At 55.3% G+C, this 17274-nt stretch overlaps 2 protein-coding genes across 8 annotated transcripts; both read left to right on the top strand.

The window, feature by feature from the left end:
* Positions 1–50: 50 nt before the first annotated feature.
* Positions 51–5913, top strand: SNX12 (sorting nexin 12). The gene is made up of 4 exons (XM_071757467.1): positions 51–812; positions 3271–3366; positions 3582–3706; positions 4207–5913. The coding sequence occupies exons 1-4, from the start codon at positions 648–650 to the stop codon at positions 4307–4309; spliced, it is 489 nt and encodes a 162-aa protein (XP_071613568.1). The 5' UTR covers positions 51–647; the 3' UTR covers positions 4310–5913.
* Positions 5914–5986: 73 nt separating this feature from the next.
* On the top strand, positions 5987–14838 carry SLC7A3 (solute carrier family 7 member 3). 7 transcript variants are annotated; one of them, XM_071757458.1, is made up of 14 exons: positions 5987–6895; positions 7229–7608; positions 8561–8611; positions 9430–9838; positions 10044–10202; positions 10288–10468; positions 10570–10682; positions 11504–11726; positions 11904–12043; positions 12112–12214; positions 12513–12712; positions 13378–13544; positions 13823–13931; positions 14038–14838. In XM_071757458.1, the coding sequence occupies exons 4-14, from the start codon at positions 9469–9471 to the stop codon at positions 14169–14171; spliced, it is 1899 nt and encodes a 632-aa protein (XP_071613559.1). In that variant the 5' UTR covers positions 5987–6895; positions 7229–7608; positions 8561–8611; positions 9430–9468; the 3' UTR covers positions 14172–14838. The 7 variants fall into 7 exon arrangements, with proteins under 7 accessions (XP_071613559.1, XP_071613560.1, XP_071613564.1 ...); XM_071757459.1 differs by having other exon boundaries at positions 7393–7608; XM_071757457.1 differs by lacking the exon at positions 5987–6895 and having other exon boundaries at positions 7215–7608.
* Positions 14839–17274: the final 2436 nt, after the last annotated feature.

Here is a 17274-nt window from a genome sequence, read left to right on the forward strand (position 1 = left end):
GTCTCCGGGTTCCGTGTCCCGTGCGGGGCTGCCCCGGGAAGCCTCAGAGCCGCGGCCTCTCCTCCTCCTCCGCTGCAGCAATCTGAGGTGCGCGGTTGCGGACCTGCTGCTCCCTCGCGCCGTCTTGTTACGGACGGGAGCCCGTTTCCGGGATGCGCCCCAGCGGAAGACATGATGGGCCCCGTGTCCCGGTCCATTCGTCAGAATCGCGGCAACCAGGTTCCAGGGCCTCAGACTCCCGCACCATACAGCATCCGGGGCTGGTCCCACCCAGGATGCTGTGTGGCGCAGTCCCAACGTACGTGATTCGGCCCTGGGTCCTGGCTCCCAGACCGGGTGCACAGCAGGGCTGACCGGAGCTCCGCACCCTCCCGGCAAGCACGACCCAAGCGCCGCGAGGTAGCGTTGGGAGCGAGCCCAGCGTGCACGTTCCGAGGCTGCGCATTGCGGGGCCCCGCGCCCTGAATACCCGCTCCACTTATGCAGGAGGTTCTGCGAGGGAGGCGGCAGCGGAAAGGCCCCGGACCCTGGATACTCTGCCGCCTTATGCAGGCGGCGGGCGGGCAACGTTGCGTCGTGCGCGGGTGGGGCGGGCTGCTGCAGCGGGTAGGCTGGGCCGGGCCAGGCGGGGCGGTGGCGGCACCGACATGTCGGAGGCGGCGGTGGCTGACACCCGGCGCCTCAACGCCAAGCCGCAGGACTTGACCGACGCATACGGGCCGCCCAGCAACTTCCTCGAGATCGACATCTTCAACCCGCAGACTGTGGGCATGGGCCGCGCCAGATACACCAGCTACGAGCTCCGGATGCGGGTGGGGCCTTCGGGCTCGGGGCTCGAGGCGCGGGGGTGGGGGACGCCGAGAAAGGCCTCGGGGGCTCTGGAGCCCTGTGTGTGCGAGGCTGGGCTGCTCGGGGAATGGGTGTACGGCCCGGGGAGGGGCGGGCAGCGCTCGGTGCACGGTGCCAGGGTATCCGGGGGAGGGCCGAGGTGCTCTCTGCCCTCCCTGCCCTGTCCGAGCGCATCCTGCATGGTCGGTGCGGGGATCGGCGGTGTGTGCGGAAGGAGCCGTTGCCGGGGCGGCCCGCTGCAGCCGGAGCGTAATTCCGGGGGCTGGGGGTAGCCAGGCAGGGGCTGTGCTTCTGAGGAGGTGAACCACAGCACTGAAAGTCGGGCAGAGCTGAGCTGGGGCTGGCAGCTTGCCTGCGGCTTTCCAGAGGGCAATGGCTCAAGGTCAGAGCTCTCACAGCTGGTGGGTTTGCCGTGGCCTTACGGCATCCAGTGGGAGCTGCTATGCGCAAGGACAAGGAGTTTGCTGCCTCAGCAGGCTCCTGTTCCTGTCACCTCTGTAGGGCCCCAGGCCTGGCACTTGGGCACCGTTGAGTGCTGAGCAGGGCATGACTGCATGCAGCTGGTTATCATAAGCAGGGAAGGAAAACCAGCTAGCAGTATCTTGGGACCTGATCACAGTGCCATGTAGCGAAAAAGTATACCATATACTTCTAGTATATGTTATAGTGTTGGTGTTGTCTTCTGTTCATAGTGTAATTTAATTTCTAAGTTTCCACCACTTTTCAGGAGAATTGGGTATTTGCTATTTGCTGTTCTGAAGCTTGTTTCCATCATCCTCCCAAAGCGTGCCTGGCAGGTGGCAGTGAGACCCTCACAGCCCCACTGGAACTCTCCCTTGTGGAGATGTATTGAAAGCAGCTGATTTTCTTTTGCAAGTCTCATGGTACTGTTGAACATCTTGCAGCAATACTGTGTTCATCTAGGTGCTGCTTGTCAGAAGGTTTTGCTACCTTGGTTCCTTGAACGTTGCAGGCATTGATAAGGTAAAGGTGAAGTTACTGTGGCTGTCAGTCTTTAGACTCTAGTGACAGGAGGAGGGCGGGGAGTCGCTGCATGTTCCTCCAGTGACATGAGCCAGATAAGAAAAAGCTGCTCACGGGTTATGGTAGGCTATTTATTGTGACAGAAGATTGTAGCATGAAGTCTGGCCTTGAACAATTGCTGGGAAAATATTTCTTCCCTTAGTTCTGGAAATGCCAGTGTCAGGTGGGAGGCATTTTTGCTGTACAGGTTGCTGTGGAGCTCTCTGGTGGATCATTTCAAAATGCAGTGAAGTCAGGGGAAAAAAAAAAATTGTAGAATGGTTTGGGTTGGAAGCGAACTTAAAGATCATGATAAAGATCCTGCAGGTAGCCCTGCTCTGTCAGAGGGATTGGACTAGATGATCTTTCAAGGTCCCTTCCAGCTGCTTTCTGTCATTTCTGTCATTCATCATCTGGTTCCAATCTCCATGCATGGGCAGGGACACTTTCCATTAGACCAGGTTGCTCAAAGCCCTTTAGTCTTAAAACCTCTACCCCTCATCTTATCTCTACAAGCTCTAGTAAACAGTCTCCTCCAAGCTTGTTTGTAGGCACTCTTCAGGTACTGGAAGGCCACTGTAAGGTCTCCCAAAAACCTTCTCTTCTCCAGGCTGAAAAACCCCAACTCTCTCAGCCTCTCCTCACAGGAGAGGTGCTCCAGCCCTCTGATCATCTTTGTGGCCCTCCCCTGGACTTGCTTCAAGAGCTCCATGTCACTCTTGTGTTGAGGGCTCCAGAACTGGGCACACTACTCCATCCAGGTGGGGTCTCAATGAGAGTGGAGTTGAGGAGAATCACCTCCCTCAGTCTGTTGGTCAGGCTTCTTTTGATGCAGCCCAGGACACAGGTGGCTTTCTGGACTGCAAACACACGTTACCAGCTCATGTTGAGCTTCTCATCAACCAACACTCTCAAGTCCTCCCCAGGGCTGTTTTCAGTCCATTCTTTGCCCAGGCTGTACTTGGAGATGCCCTGACCTAGGTGCAGGACCTTGTACACAGGCTTCCTGAATTCCATGCAGTTTGCATGCACCCACTTCTCAAGCCTGTCAGGAACCCTCTGGATGGCCTCCTTTCCCTCCAGGGTGTTGATGGCACCACACAGTTTGGTGTCATGTTAAGCACCAAATCAGCTTTCTCTGTCTTGTGAGCCCTGGTTCCTGCACATGTCCCTGGCAGGGGGAATTGCTGAAGGTATTTCAGGGCAGGCTACCTTTGTGTAGCCTGTCAAGTGCTTGCTTTATTCTGAAGGACTTTGGTGCTTGTGCTCTCTGCTGAATAAAGCTGGGTGTTAACTGTGATCTCCTCAGAGGCTTGGTTTTCTAAAAGTGGTTTCAATTACGTGTTGAAATACTTTTTGGCTTCCAAGACAACCTGCAATTTAACTAATTTGTTACAGACAAACCTTCCAATCTTCAAATTGAAGGAGTCCTGTGTGAGGAGACGATACAGTGACTTTGAATGGCTGAAGAATGAGCTGGAACGAGACAGTAAGGTGAGGCCTGTCTCAGACCTATCTATTCCTGAAACCAGGACATATGGGGAAAATTGTAGTGACAAGCTTCAGCTGCCCAAAAGAAAGTCTGTGGTCGTGGACAGCTATTGGGGCTTGATCTCTAGCCACATAATGAGGCTGGAGATGATTGTCAAGTGTAGAGGATGCCCACTTGCTGGTGGCTGTTCGCTGACAGGGTGATTCTGTGCTTTCAGATTGTAGTGCCACCACTGCCTGGAAAAGCTTTGAAACGACAGCTTCCCTTCAGAGGAGATGAGGGCATCTTTGAGGAGTCCTTCATTGAGGAGCGAAGACAGGGACTAGAACAGTTTATCAACAAGTAAGCTTGATGTCCTGGGTTTGCTGTGATCTGACTTCATGGCTGTTGCTGGTAGAATAGGACTGTGGGCTGACTGGGAAGGAGTTTTGATCTATTGCACTCAGCTGCCATGCTAATGGATAGTGCTTGCATCCAGGAAATGAAGCCATGCTTCTGAAGCATGTTCCACCTTGTGTGTGGGTTGTGTTCAGGGCTCTCTTCTGAGACTGAAGCAAATCTTAGCAGGATAGTTGTGCTGCAGAGACCCACTGACCAGGCTAGTGTTCTTTTAGGATGCTCATGCCCTGATGCAGGGCGTGGTGTGTGAGGGAACACCCTGTGCTCAAAGACATCTTGCTGGCCCTGTTGCAAAGCAATCTGATGACCTTAGCCTGAGCCTTGTGCATGTGTGCTGGCTGCCTGTTAGTGAGGAGGTCTGCATTACTGCTCCCTACAGAGAGTGGAGATACAGGGTTCTTGATGGTGGCTGTGCTAACTTCCACATCTGATTTTTCTTACAGAATTGCTGGACACCCCCTGGCACAGAATGAGCGCTGCTTACATATGTTCCTGCAAGAGGAGACTATTGATAGGAATTATGTTCCAGGGAAAGTGCGCCAGTAGGAGCACCTTACACTGTCTTCCTCCATTCCACCCTCCGTCCTGCAAAAATGACATTTATTTTTACACTAAATCTGTCTTCTCTGAACCAGCTTTTCCTCTCTTGAACCTCCCAGTTTGTTCAGTATTTTCCTCTTTTGTAACTGGCAGCAGCTTGTTCTACTGGGCTGTGGTCTTGGCCTAAAGGTATGAATTATGCAAGTGAGCATGTTGTCCCACACCTAGGAGCAGATGTGAATAGGTGTAGAGCAGGAACTTGCTTATGGCGTTACGGTGTAGGAGCTGCCTCTCTCCCTGTACAGGAAGGTATGAAATGACCTTCATTCTGCAGGAGACTCTGAAGAATAGCAGTTGTCATGTTGATCAGTGATCGCATCAGGTATTAGAGTTTTTGTAAGGCTTATCCAAAACTGTGAGTAGGTGCCTGGGTGTGTTGCTCTCTTGTCCACCCCATTCACCCTGCATGATACCCCCATTCTTCACTGTCTGGAAGTGCTGAGACCCAAGACCTGCTCTAACCCCGCTCTCAGCCTCCTGCATTACAGACCTGTTTGTTGTATTCGTGTTAATCCCCCTCCTTTCTGATTTGCTGCTGGCAGCTTGAGGGGTTTCCATCATATGTGCTCTCATGATGCTCTGCGTGGTCAGTTTGGCATGTGAAAGCTGGGACAGCCTGGGCTGTAGCAGTGTGTGCTGTGATGCTTAAAAAAAATGTCACAGCTTGTTCCGTGGGCTGATACGGTGGTGTTTCCAGCAGCACCCTGCTCAGCTGACCTGTGGTGACCTTATCCTGTACCCCAGCTGGAGAGGGGAGGAGGTTGATCTGGCTGGGGAGGAGCAAGAGAGGGGTGGTGGCAGCTGTTGTAGTGTGTGGCCGAGATGGCTGTCACAAGAGGAGCCCAGCAGTGGGGCTTGGGTTGAGGCCACCTCTCCAGAAAGGGACAGCAGAAAATAGACCTGGTTTAGGCATTTGCTTATGAAGTAGGAGAACTAACAGTTGCTTTTTGTGTGTTCTGTCTTGTTTTGCAGTGAATTAGGCAGTTACTTGTGTGGAAATAAGGACACAAGACTAGTCAGGGAAGCATTCAGAGCTTGAGAGAGCCCATGAGGTTGTGACTTGCTGCAGCAGAACAGCCCTTTGGGGGCTCCTCCAGCTGTCAAAGCTGTGATGAACAAAGTTGGGCCTTAGCTCAGGGGCACCCTTAGTCAAGGCTGGCGGATTTATACGCGCTTGGTCACTTTGTGGTGGTTCAAGTTGAGCCTGTCTTGGAGCATAGGCCTGCAGTGACTGCCCTCCTGTTCCTGCCAAGCACGTTCTCCAAGGCCTTCCTAATGTCTCCTGGGTTTTCTGGTGAGGAACTGGCGCTGCTGAGCGAGAGGTGGCTCTGGGGCAGGAGGAGAAGTTGCTGAGACCGTGAAGGAACTGCTCCGGGAGGCAGCTCGGTGCGGGAAGGGCTGTAAAGCAGCGTGGAGGCTGTGCCGTCAGGCTCAGCCCCCGGCCCCTTCCTCCTGCCTGTCCTGCCGCGGGGCTGCCATCCATCCAGCTGTCTCCACCCTGTCCAGTGTAACGTCCCGGTTCCGTTCGCATTAAAACACTGTGAACCCAAGTCTCTGCTTTGTCCGGGGGAGGTGGTGCTGCGCGGGGCGGGGTCGGCACCGGGCGGGGCAGTGGCAGAGCCCGCAGCAGAGCCCGCAGTGCCCAACTCCCGCGGCAGGGGGCGCTGAGCAGAGGCATTGAGGCGGGAGGTGGCGGTGCGTTCTGCTGCCGGTGCGCTCCGCTTCTCCGCGCTGTGCGGAGCTTCCGCAGCGGCCGCGGCCGCCTCTTTCTGCGCTCTACCGGGGCTTCCCCCAAGACGAGAGCCACGGCATAGCCACCCGCCTCCAGCTCGGTGCTGTCGCGGAGGCCTCGCAGGGTCCGGGAGAAGGCAGAGCTCCGCGCCCTGACGCCGCCGGGCCCGTCATCTCCGTGCCGGTGCGAGACTCATCGCTTCTCGACACGAGGATCCCGGACAGGGCGCGCCTGACGCCCGAGTGCGGGCGGTCACAGAATCAGCCGGGTTGGAAAGGACCTCTGAGACCATTAAGCCCAACCCCTGATCCACTACTGCCATGGTTCCCAGACCACGGCACTGAGTGTCACATTCAGTCTCCTAAAAACCTCCAGGGACGTATCCCTCCTGCGCCCAAGCCGCGCCAGGCTCTCCCTCTGCCGTGCATGAGCCTCCCCGGGTCCGGAGCTCCCCGAGGCTGGCAAGGGGCTCAGTGCCCCGGGAACGAGGCTCCCCCAGCCCCTAGGTGAGCCAGAGAGAGCCCCAGCACAGCAACCACTTCCTCTGGCCTGCAAAACCCTCTCTGTTCCCCAGATACCAACCTGAAGGTGATGCTGACTGTCAAGCCCAGGCTTCAGCATCCCAGCGGAGGGGCTGCCTTAGAGGGGCAGTCTCAGTGTTTAACTTTAGTCCACTGTAGCTGCTGTGAAGGTTGGAGGTCGCAGGCAGCCCTCACAGAGGCTCACTACATACATTCCTACTGTGATTTCTCACTTCTGATTGTGGCCTCTGGGAAAAGTGGCTTCCTCCAGGTGCTTTGGTAAGCGTGAATGTGGTCAGAAGCCTTGGGGGCTGTAGGGCCATGGGCAGGGGGAGCTGTGGTTCTGGGAAGAACATTTAGGTCTTGACTGCAAAGTCAAGGCTGATGCTGGGGAAGGGACAGAAGCATGGTTGGGCTTAGAGAAAGGGAAGTGAAACATGAAGTAGTAAAGCTTGATAGAGTTCTTTTCCCTGGAGAGGCACTCAACAAAGAGCCTTGAACAAATCTGGTGCCCTGGTTCATCCATGGGATAGAGAGTGGCCCTAGAGAGGCGGTAGCAGCAAGGTTGTGGGGTATATATCTATCTTGATTTTGAGCTCATACACTTTATAGCGTGGACAGTGCAGGCGAGGAGGGGCCCGAGCAACAGTTCATTCGTCCACAAGGGCTGAGAGCAGGTGAGGCTGTTTCACTGTCTGGCAGCTGCACTCGCAAGATGTTGCTGTTAACATCACCTTGAAGTCATTTTGCTGAGCGCAGCTCTTTCGCCTCCCCAGCCCGGGGGACAGGGTCCGGGCACGCTCTGCCCTCCTGGCACCTCCTCTCCGCTCCCAGCATCCAGCGGGCGGAGCCGGTCCGCCCTCCCCAAGCTTTTGGCGGCAGCGGAGCGAGAGGAGAGGCTCGCATCGCATCGGAACAAGTGGAACCCAGCCGAGTCTTACCGGGAGGAGCGGAGTTGGACGGGACTGCACGGAGCGAACCGAACTCCACTGGTGAGTCGTGGTGGGTGCCGTCGCCCTGCCGGGCGGGGCCTGGCGCAATCGGTACCGCGCTTGCATCATCCGCTGCCCGCACGTGGGGCTGATGCCCTGTCTCTGTCTCTGCCTCTGTCACCGTCGCTGTCAACTCTGTCTTCGTCGCGACGTTTCTGGATCAGCGCCAGGTTTCACGGCGGGACGGAGCGTGGCTGGCAGCTTCCCGGGGCTAGAGGTGCCCCCCCGGGGACTGGCGTGAGAGTCCCGAGCAGGGGCTGACGACTCCCAGTAGCTCCTACGGTATGTGTTGGGTAGCGAGATGCAGAGGGCAGCAGGATGTGGAGTGCAGCGGGAGGCTCCTGCCGGAGGGAGCCTGTCACGTTGCTTCTCTCCTCTGCCCGCCTGTAGCTAACTACCACCCCTCCATCTCGGGTGACAGCGTGGCTTTCTAAGAGACACGTCTTCAGCCGTGGGCTGAGCCTTCCCATAAACTACCCGGCTGCCTGAGCAGCTTCCCTACCCCGGCTTTCTCCAGAAACCCACTGGTTTTGGGGAAGCAGCCGAGCTGTGGCTACTACTGCAACTCTGGTAATCCCGCTCAGTAAATAAAGGGTCACTGGAAGAAGGTAGATTTGAGTTAGATATTAGGAAGAAATTCTTCATTATGAGGATTCTGAGAAACAGGTACAAATCGCCCAGAGAAGTTGTGGATGCCCCTCCCTGGAAGTGTTCAAAGCCAGGTTGGATGGGGCATTGAGCAACCTAGTCTAGTGGAAGGTGTCCCTGCCCATGTAGGAAGGTTGTATCTTAATGATCTTTAAAGCCCCTTCCAACCCCAACTATTCTACAATTCTAACCCAAGCTACTCTATGATTCTATGAAGTTACCACCTTGTATTCTTACAGTGGATCATACAATGTGGTGTTGGTGCTGCTCTGGCACCCTGGCTGAAGCACGTTTCATTTCCCAGTGAAGGGAGCGGAGTTGGACGGGACTGCACGGAGAGAACCAAACTCCACCGGTGAGTCGTGGCGGGTGCCGCTGCCCTGCCAGCTGGGGCCTGGCACAACCGGTACCACGCTTGCATCATCCGCTGCCCGCACGTGGGGCTGGTGCCCTGTCTGTCTCTGTCTCTGTCACGATGTCTCCAGATCAACGCCAGGCTTCATGGCGGGATGGAGCGTGGCTGGCAGCTCCCTGGAGCTAGAGATGCCCCCGTGGGGGCTGGCGTGAGAGTCCCGAGCGGCGGCTGACAGCTCCCAGCAGCTCATACGGTATGTGGTGGGTAGTGAGATGCAGAGTGCTGCATGTCTGCCTATGCATCCCTTCCAAGGGTGTAGTGCAGGTGTTAGGAGTTAAGAAGGAATGGCCACATCCCAGTGAGTCAGCCCAGCCTACTGAATTGTCTGCTGGAGGAAAGCTTTGCTGATGTGCACACCCCCAGGCCCTGAGGGATATTCCAGCGATCAGGTTTTTGGGCTGATGGGTCTCCAGGCTGCCAAATCAGTGGGGAGTTGCTGGGACACAGTGTACAAGCTCTGGGGCGTGTTTGGGGGCTCCATGGTGAGAACCATACAGGGCTTGTGCAATGAGCCATTTCCCAGCATGGGTGCACTGTGTTCATCCCTTGCTTGCTCTCCCAGTGCAGGGTCTGTGGTGCCTTGAAGGGCTGCACCACAATCTCTGCCCCACCAGTGTGGCAGGGGGTTGATGCTGACAGGTTGACTGGGAGCAAGCACAGCTCCTGTGGGCATCACTGCCTGTCCTGATCCCTGCAGTGTGGGTCCTGCTGCCTTCAGAACACTGAGCTCCATGCTCCTATGGTCCTTTCTCTTGCAGGGATTTTGAGCAGTTGAGCACCACCCACAAGAGGACAAAATGTTTGGGGGAAAAATTACCGGCATTGGGAAGAAGTTGATCCGCCGGCGCATGGTGGATCTGAGCTCTGAGGACACACGTTTTGCTCGCTGCCTCTCCACACTGGACCTCATAGCTCTGGGTGTGGGCAGCACACTTGGGGCTGGCGTGTATGTGCTCGCTGGAGAGGTGGCCAAGGAGATGGCTGGTCCCTCCATTGTGCTCTGCTTCCTGGTGGCTGCTCTATCATCAGTACTGGCCGGACTCTGTTACGCAGAGTTTGGGGCCCGTGTCCCCAAGACTGGTTCTGCCTATCTCTACAGCTATGTCACTGTTGGTGAGATCTGGGCTTTCATAACCGGCTGGAACCTCATCCTCTCCTATGTGATAGGTACAAGGCTGGGCAGGGTGCTGGACTGTGTGCCCAGGCTCCTTCCCGCACCACACTGGCAGTGTGAGGGGCTCATGGGGTAGTATGTGGTGCTGTAGGAGCAGGGTGTGGGGTGCAATCAGGAGGGAGGTGGATGCTGGGGTGGGGGTAGTCAGTGCTGCTCTGCCCTGGGCTCAGGCTGATGCACAGATTTGCCATCAACCAGGCACAGCCAGTGTGGCTCGAGCCTGGAGTGCAGCATTCGACAACATAATTGGCAACCAGATCTCCACCTTCTTCAAGAACAAGACCACAGTGCACCTGCCAGGAGTGCTGGCTGAGCGCCCGGACTTCTTTGCCCTGATCTTGATTGGGCTGCTCACTGGTGAGTGTGTAGGATTAGCTTGTGGCACTGTGGCTGGTGGCATGGGAGCCTGCTGGATCCTCACTCACTTCTTCCATCCCTGCAGCGCTTCTGGCCTTTGGCGTCAGTGAATCTGCCATTGTGAACAAAATCTTCACGGCAGTGAACTTGGTGGTGCTGATCTTTGTCATCATTGCTGGCTTTGTGAAAGGAGACATCAAGAACTGGCAGCTCTCAGAGGAGGACTACATGAACTGCTCAGACCAGGACCTGCTGGATGGCACCAGGTAAGGAGACCAACTGTGCCAGGCCAGGGTCTGTCACAGAGCTGGCAACCACCCTACTGTCCATGCACTCCATAGCAGCAGCTCTTCTCCCTCATTTCCAGGAAAACCAGCTTTGGCTCTGGTGGGTTTGTTCCCTTTGGACTGGAAGGGATCCTGACTGGTGCTGCCACCTGTTTCTATGCCTTTGTGGGCTTTGACTGCATCGCCACCACAGGTACCATCTTGGGTGAGGGCAGCATGGACATTTCCACAGTGCAGCTGGCATCTGGCTGGAACCTGCCAGGGAGGATGCTCCATGGCATGGGAAGCAGCCTGTCCCACTGCTCCTGGGAGGTTTCCCCATGGTGATTCTGTTCCCAGTTGGGCCAGCACAAAAGAGCTCACGCTCTACCCTCCCCTCAGAAAAGGGGCTCCCCATGCTGCACCTGGCCTGCACCAGCAGCTCCCGGGGCAGTGGGGAGTTTTTCTGCTGCTGGGTCAAGGCTGGTATGTCCTGGTTATTTCCCAGCCTCAAGCAATGTTTTTGTAAATAACCGGGTTCATGCATAGCCACTGCTTTCTGGCGCACAGGGAGCCCACTTAAGTTCTTCTCATTCCCCCAGGAATGTACTTAGTGGGTGGCTGGTACAGGCTGTTCTGCCTGACCTTCCTGCCTGTGCCTCCCTGCCCACGGGGGCTGCGCAATGCCTTTGCAAAGGCCAGGGGGCATAGGACACAATGAATGTGTTGCTCTGCATTCAGTGAGCTCTGTCGGGTGTGGGAGCAGTTGGTGGGGGCAGAGGACCAGCGTTGCCCTGGGAGATGTGAGCCCAACTGCTGGGCAGCTGCAGCCACACACCTCTGCTCTCAGCAGTGTTGAAGCCTCTGCCAACACAGCAGCACAGCTCAGGATGCCCTTGTCTCCAGCAGTCCCTGCCTGCTGTTGCCCAGCCCAGTGCTGTCATGGAAGGAGCCTGCTGCAGCTTGTCCCCTGGGCCCAGCTGCCCTGCACTGTGCTGTGGAGCAGGTTGGACACTGCCTCTTGTCTCCACACAGGGGAGGAAGCCAGAAACCCACAGCGCTCTATCCCCATTGGTATCATTGTGTCCCTCCTCATCTGCTTCATGGCTTATTTTGGGGTGTCTGCGGCCCTAACCCTCATGGTACCCTACTTCCTCCTGAACAAGGAGAGCCCACTGCCTGAGGCTTTTAAGGCTGTGGGCTGGGAGCCTGCCCGCTATGCTGTTGCTGTTGGATCACTCTGTGCTCTCTCCACCAGGTAGGATTGGCACTGTCTGGCACAGTATGGGGACTAATAGCATGTGTCCCAGCTGGGCTGGGTTTGCCCTCTCTGGCTGCTGTGCTGCTCCCAGGACAGAGCTAGCCCTGTCCCCATCTTCGTGGTGGGTGTGGACAGGTTGCTTGACAGGCCCTGAGGCATCTCTCCCCACGGCAGCTTGCTGGGCTCCATGTTCCCTATGCCCCGTGTGATCTATGCCATGGCGGATGATGGGCTGCTCTTCAAGTTCCTCTCCAACATTAACAGCCGCACAAAAACCCCCCTGTCAGCCACCATTGCTTCGGGGCTTCTTGCAGGTAAGGCTCCTAGCTGCCACCTGACATTCAGTCTGGAGCCACGTTGATTCTGCGTGTCCTTCTTGCAGCCATGATGGCCTTCCTGCTTGACCTGAAGGACCTGGTGGATCTCATGTCAATCGGCACACTGCTGGCCTACTCCCTGGTGGCAGTGTGTGTGCTTATCCTTCGGTGAGTCCCTCCTTTTGCATGGCAGTGCCCAGGGTGAATGTACTTGCTATGAGCCTGAGGGCTGTGGCCACAGCTTTTTCCTAGAGAGGCGCAGCCTGGAGAGGCATCAAACCCTGAAGATGCTGCTCACAACAGCCTGCATGACATCTCTGGGCACACTGGTGGGATGGCTGTTGCAGGGTCACTGTCAGAGCAACACGTGGGGCTGGAGGAGTGGGAGGAGTATGAGGGTGTTGCCCACTGTCCCCCTATCTGGGAAGTTTGTTAGACTCCACTGCAGCTTGTCTCATATTCTCAGGTACCAGTTTGGACAGCTGAACTCCCCAAAGGCCATGGAAATGCTGGAGCTGTATGGAAAGGAGGAGGAGACGATGATCATTAACCCAGCCAGTGCCCAGCAGAAAGAGGTGCTGTCTCTGGTGACTCTCTTCAACCCATCTGTGCACACACCCACCACGCTCTCGGGACGCATTGTCTACATCTGCGTCTCAGTCATTGGTGAGTGAGCAGGAACTGGCTACTGATGTCTCCTCCTGCCTGGGTCTGGAGGATTTTCAGATGTCACTACACAGCTGGGAAGGAATGGCAGGCATGCTGGGTGGAGGAAGGGGTTCAGCAGCACAAAACTACCACGTGCTGTAGGCGCTGGACCTACCCTGCCTTGAGCAGGGTGCCAAGTACAGGGCATGGCTGGGCTTTCAGATGCACGAGGGCTGACGGAGGATGTGGCAGGTGGATACTGAACCAGGCATGTACAGGTGGTCATGGGAGCTCCCTGTGACAAGCCTGGGCCACGCTGGTCATCCAGCAAGGGTGTACCTCAGCACCCTGAGAGCACTCAGGCTCCACCAGTGAGGTTTGATCCATCCATCAATAGCTTCATTGTGCAGACAGAATGGGGCAGCTCAGCCAGGTCTGGGTAAGCATCAGAACTAGGTTTGAGCCCAGCTGAGTGCAGCCTCTCATTGGCTTGCAAGGCTGGCAGGTTCCCTCTGTAAAGCACTTTCCTGAGGCTTTGAGGCGGATGTTGGAGACAGCATGTGCTGGACCCATACCTGACCTGACCTGACCTGAGTGAGTGCCTCGGCCCAGCAGTTCACAAGCCTTAATGTCACAAAGAGGCCACATGCTGCACAGCCCCCTCACTGCTCACTTTCTTGCAGCCACACTGATCACAGTCATCTGCGTGGTCCTGACCCTCGAGGTGACTGCACTGAAAGATGCCAGCGTGGGCTGGATTGTGGCCCTGGTCCTGCTCCTTGTGGCTCTGCTCATTCCCACCATCATCATTTGGAGGCAGCCACAGAGCAATGCGAAGCTGAACTTCAAAGTGAGTGCAGCCCCCAGCAGCTCAGACTACACCCATGTGGATCCCTAGTAGTGTCTGGGCCATTGCAGAGTCTGCCAGGACTTGCTGCTGGGCAGTCACCATCCAAAAAAGCCCAGGGTCCTGAGACATGGCTCTCCAAGGTGCAGTCTCCATCACAGGAGTGACCAGGTGCTCTCTGGGCTATGGCAGGGGTGGGATCTCTCTGTGGCCAGAAGCATCCTTGAATCTGGCCAGGTCCCTCAAGGCACAGCTGACACTGCACCTCTTGTCCCTCACAGGTACCTTTCCTCCCACTCCTTCCCATCTTCAGCATCTTCATTAATGTTCTGCTCATGGTACAGCTCAGTGCTGGCACTTGGGTGCGTTTTGCCATCTGGATGGCTGTGGGTACGTGTTCTGCAGAGGGGAGCGCAGTGCCTGCAGGGTCTTCTCTTGGGGGCTGTTACCCCAGCAGCCCACCATTGTGCATTTCATTGTGGAAACTGTTCTGCAGGTTTCATAATTTACTTTGGCTACGGGATTCGGAACAGCGTGGAAGGGAGAAACATGGAGGAGCCTTGTGCAACAGTAGAAAAGCCTCTGCACCACCCTGGACCAGACCTCAGCCCTGGAGCTGCTGTAGTCTGAGGGACGAGGCTCCAGCACTCCATGGACCTCTGCCAGCATTCCTACTCAGGGGACAAAATCATGATTCACACGATACATCCAACCTGCCTCCCACAGGGAGTGAGTCCCAGAGTCAGGACCATGGAGCTGGGTCTCGTGCTGCCCTTTCCCCTCACAAAGCAGAGGTCAGGGAGACAAATCCCTGGGTTGGGTGGGAGTGCTGGCTCATCCTCCCAATGCCTTTGAGGGGCAATGATACTGGCATTGCCCTCCCACCATGGAAACTGCTGTCAGAAATGCTGCTTTTCCTGAGCATGGGAAGCCCCACATGATGGTCCAGTTGTATTTGTTCTGTCTGTCCATGTAGCTGTGGTCACCATCACATCTCTCTGCTTTCTAAGTGCTGGGTGTGTACGTGATAGCCATGGCTGTGAGTTGTGTGATGATGCTTGAGCAGCTCAGTCTGGTGCCATCAGCAGTCTGGTGTTGCAGGTTAAGTCTCTTGGTGCATCCTACTCTGATCCCCGTGCTACCCCAGCCATGCTGCTTGCTGTGAGCTTGGGTGTCTGTGAAGATGTTCACAGTGGATCTGTACCAATGTCCAACAGTGGATGCCTTTGTATTACTGGTGTTTTGATGTTGACTTTTATACCTATTAAATTAAAATTAAAGACTTCTGAAGGGCAAAGTTTAACATGTTAACTAGCCTGATTGCCAGAATCCCTTGGGAATCAGTCCTGAAGGGTATAGGAGTGGAGGCTCTTCAAGAATGAAGCCTTGAAGGCACAGGAGCAGGCCATCCCTTTGTCCTGTAAGGCAAGCCAGAGGCATAGAAAACTATCCTGGCTGAACAAGGAGCTTTGGTTGGCACTCAGAGATTAAAAAATATTTTATGGTCTTCGAAGAAAGGGGCAGTGCTCACAACTTCTACAAAAATGCTGTGAGGCTATGCAGGGTGAGAATCAGAAGGGCCAAAGCCTAGCTAGAAATTAATCTGGCCTCTGTGGTGAAAGACAGCAAGAGAAGTTTCTATAAATATCTTAACAACCAAAGACCAACCAAGGAGACCCTCCATCCCCTGTTGGATGACAAAGGATGAGCATGGGTCGTGAAGGGTAGGTCCTTCAATGGATAAAAAACTGGTTGGATGGCCAGGTCCAAAGAGTTGTGGTCAATGGAGTTAAATCCAGCTGGTGGCTGTCACAAGTGGTGTCCCCCCCAGGGCTCAGTGCTGGGGCTGCTGCTGTTTAACATCTTTATCTGTGGTTTGGATGAGGAGATAAGAGTGCACCCTCAGTATGTTTGCAGATGACACTGAACTTGGTGAAGTGTCAAATCTGGCTGTGGGTAGGGAGGCTCTGCAGAGGGATCTGGACAGGCTTGATCGATGGGCCAAGGCCAATAGTATGAGTTTCAACAAGGCCAAATATTGGGCAACGAGGCTGAATAGGGGTCTGGAGAACAGATCTTATGAGGAGAGGCTGAAGGAGCTGGGGCTGTTCAGCCTGGAGAAGAGGAGGTTGACGGGAGATGTTATTGCCCTCTACATTTACATGAAAAGAGGCTGTAGTGAGGCAGGTATTGGCCTTTTCTTCCTAGTTATGAGCAACAGGACAAGAGGTTATGGGTACAAGTTGCACCACGGGAGATTCTGATTAGATATAGGGAAAATTTTCTCACCAAAAGAGTATTGAAGCATTGGAACAGATTGCCAAGGGAGGTGGTAGAGTCAATGTCCCTGGAGGTATTAAAGAAATGGGTAGATGTGGCACTTTGGAGGATGATTTAGTGGTTAAGGTAGTTTAGGAAGGTGCTTAGACTTGGTGATCCTGAAGGTCCTTTCTAACCATAATGATTCTGATTCTATGATTCTAAATGAAATGGGATTTTGTGCTTGGCTGTGTTGGTCCTACTGCATCTTGTGTTAATGCTCTGTGGTCACGGAGTCCCAGGCAGGACCCCACATACTATTGGGCTGGATGCCAGGCTGGTGCCAGCACAGAGCAGGGCTGGGCCACAGCTGGCTGCTCTGGTCAACTCCCTGCCTGAAATATGGTGGCTGGAGTCATTTGCACTCTTACCGTCTAGGAACCATAGAGCACTGCTCCAGACCAGCTCAATCTAGCACTGCTGGTAACTGTGAGCAGGACACCAGCTTGTATTGTCCCCACCCTGCAGTCCCTGTAATGGGTGGGAGTGTGTCACCACACCCCGGGGCAGTGGCTGCCATAAAGACCTTAAAAATATTTTCTGAAGGCTCCAGCAACAGCCTGCAGAGGAAGCATGGCCAAGAGCTAAGTTATATCCATGTGAAAAGATGATGATGATTTTCCAGTTTCTGTTCTGGTCTAAATCAGCCCTGACAGATTATTTTGCAAAATAAACTAATTTAGGGCAGCTGGATCTTGAGAGGCATTGGCATCTCTCCCTGTTTACTGGCAGTGAAGCAGGGTCACTGCACGGTCAGCAGCAAGGGCCCCACAGCATCAGCTCTGCTCAGCCCCCTCTGAGCAGGAGCTGTGAGCCCTCCCTCAGGGCTGCCTGTAAAGGGGGCTGTGGCACCTCCTCTGGCCCCATGCTGGGCACTGCCTGCCCAGCTGCCCCAGGACAGGGTGCCCTGTCAGACCCACAGGCTCCAGCTCTCAGACAGAGCTGACTCCTGGTCCTGGCTCCTTGCAGGTGCTTTCAGCTCTTCTGGGCACACCAGTGCCTCTGTGTGTCATGCTAGGTCCCACCACCCTATTTGGTGTGTAACTGGAGGGTTAGGGTGTGGGGTGCAGAGAGCTGGGGGCTGTCAGCCTCCCTCCCCACCTGGTTCCACCCAGTCCCCTGCCATGTGTCTGACACGGGCTGCATTCAGGGCACATGGGGCTTTCTTGGTGGAGGCACTGGAGCAGCTCGCTACTCACCAGTTGCTTGCCAAGGAAGCAATTTCAGGGGGCTGCCAAGAAGAGCCTGTGTGGGTATGCAGGCTCAGTACAGCATGGAAACAGGGCTGTGGCACAGAGCCACTGGAGTGGGAGCTGGCACTGCCCAGCCTGCCCCTTGCACTGCTCACCCACCAGAAGAGGGTTGCCCTTGGCACATGGGGATGTAGCAGCAGATTAAATTTTCAGTTGGGTAT

This window comes from Heliangelus exortis, chromosome 14, assembly GCF_036169615.1.
Source record: "Heliangelus exortis chromosome 14, bHelExo1.hap1, whole genome shotgun sequence".
Taxonomy (NCBI): Eukaryota; Metazoa; Chordata; class Aves; order Apodiformes; family Trochilidae; genus Heliangelus; species Heliangelus exortis.

What these genes read in the sequence shown, in the direction of transcription:
- SNX12 (XM_071757467.1), top strand. Translation starts at nt 648, where the DNA reads ATGTCGGAGGCGGCGGTGGCTGACACCCGGCGCCTCAACGCCAAGCCG. An exon ending in GCTACGAGCTCCGGATGCGG is followed by an intron (nt 813 to 3,270) that starts GTGGGGCCTTCG and finishes AATTTGTTACAG; the next exon opens with ACAAACCTTCCAATCTTCAA. An exon ending in CTAGAACAGTTTATCAACAA is followed by an intron (nt 3,707 to 4,206) that starts GTAAGCTTGATG and finishes TTTTTCTTACAG; the next exon opens with AATTGCTGGACACCCCCTGG.
- SLC7A3 (XM_071757458.1), top strand. Translation starts at nt 9,469, where the DNA reads ATGTTTGGGGGAAAAATTACCGGCATTGGGAAGAAGTTGATCCGCCGG. An exon ending in CTCTGTGCTCTCTCCACCAG is followed by an intron (nt 11,727 to 11,903) that starts GTAGGATTGGCA and finishes TCCCCACGGCAG; the next exon opens with CTTGCTGGGCTCCATGTTCC. An exon ending in TGCCATCTGGATGGCTGTGG is followed by an intron (nt 13,932 to 14,037) that starts GTACGTGTTCTG and finishes ACTGTTCTGCAG; the next exon opens with GTTTCATAATTTACTTTGGC.